At 66.1% G+C, this 697-nt stretch overlaps 1 protein-coding gene across 1 annotated transcript in view; it reads left to right on the plus strand.

Moving 5' to 3' along the window:
* Positions 1 to 452: 452 nt before the first annotated feature.
* NXPH1 (neurexophilin 1) overlaps positions 453 to 697 on the plus strand; it is a 142,163-nt gene continuing 141,918 nt past the window's right edge. Inside the window, exon 1 of the mRNA XM_010561474.1 lies at positions 453 to 506. Coding sequence (XP_010559776.1) covers positions 453 to 506 — 54 coding nt within the window. The remainder of the gene's footprint in view (positions 507 to 697) is intronic.

Raw genomic sequence — 697 nt, forward strand, 5'->3', positions numbered from 1 at the left:
CCGAGGACGCGCAGGCAGGCAGGCAGGCAGGGCAGGGCTGGCGGTGGCACCCCCGGGCCGTCCCAGCCCACACCACGGGGCTCTCCCGCCCAGTAAAAGGACGGAGCGCCGCGGAGCGCTGCCTACAGGCGCTCTGCAGCCAGCCCGGACCGTGCAATCACTTTGCTCTGACGCTGGATTAACTCGATTTTAATCGTTTTTTGTTTCCCCCACCCCCATCCACACACCCCATCTCCTCCTTCTCTCCCGCCCCCCCCCCCTTCCCTACGCACCTCTCTTCCCCCCTTGTCTCAAGCCTAACCTTCTCTCGTGGTCATGGGGTCTATAATTTCATTTTTGTCTAGGCTGGTGAGAGCTCTGCTTGTTCTGTAAAGTGGATGTCAGGTGGATCTATGTTCTGGAAGGAACAAAGAGGCAGCGAAGGCAGCGCGGGGGAAGTTTGAGCGGCGAGGATGCAGGCTGTGTACTGGTACGCGGTCCTTCTGCTGCAGCCCACCCTCTACCTGGTGAGTGTCCCCGGCCCCTCGCACGGGTCGGGGAGGGGGGAGCTCGGCGGGAAGGAGGCCACCAGCCTGGCGGAGGACGAACAAACTCACGGCAACTACCGGCGCCCCGCAGCCAGCCCTGCCCCGTCCTCCCGGGGCCGGGCCGGGCCGGGCCGGGCAGGCGCGGGGCTCGGCCGGGGGCTCTCGCGGGG

This window comes from Haliaeetus leucocephalus, unplaced genomic scaffold, assembly GCF_000737465.1.
Source record: "Haliaeetus leucocephalus isolate CR32 unplaced genomic scaffold, Haliaeetus_leucocephalus-4.0 Scaffold146, whole genome shotgun sequence".
NCBI classification, from domain to species: Eukaryota; Metazoa; Chordata; class Aves; order Accipitriformes; family Accipitridae; genus Haliaeetus; species Haliaeetus leucocephalus.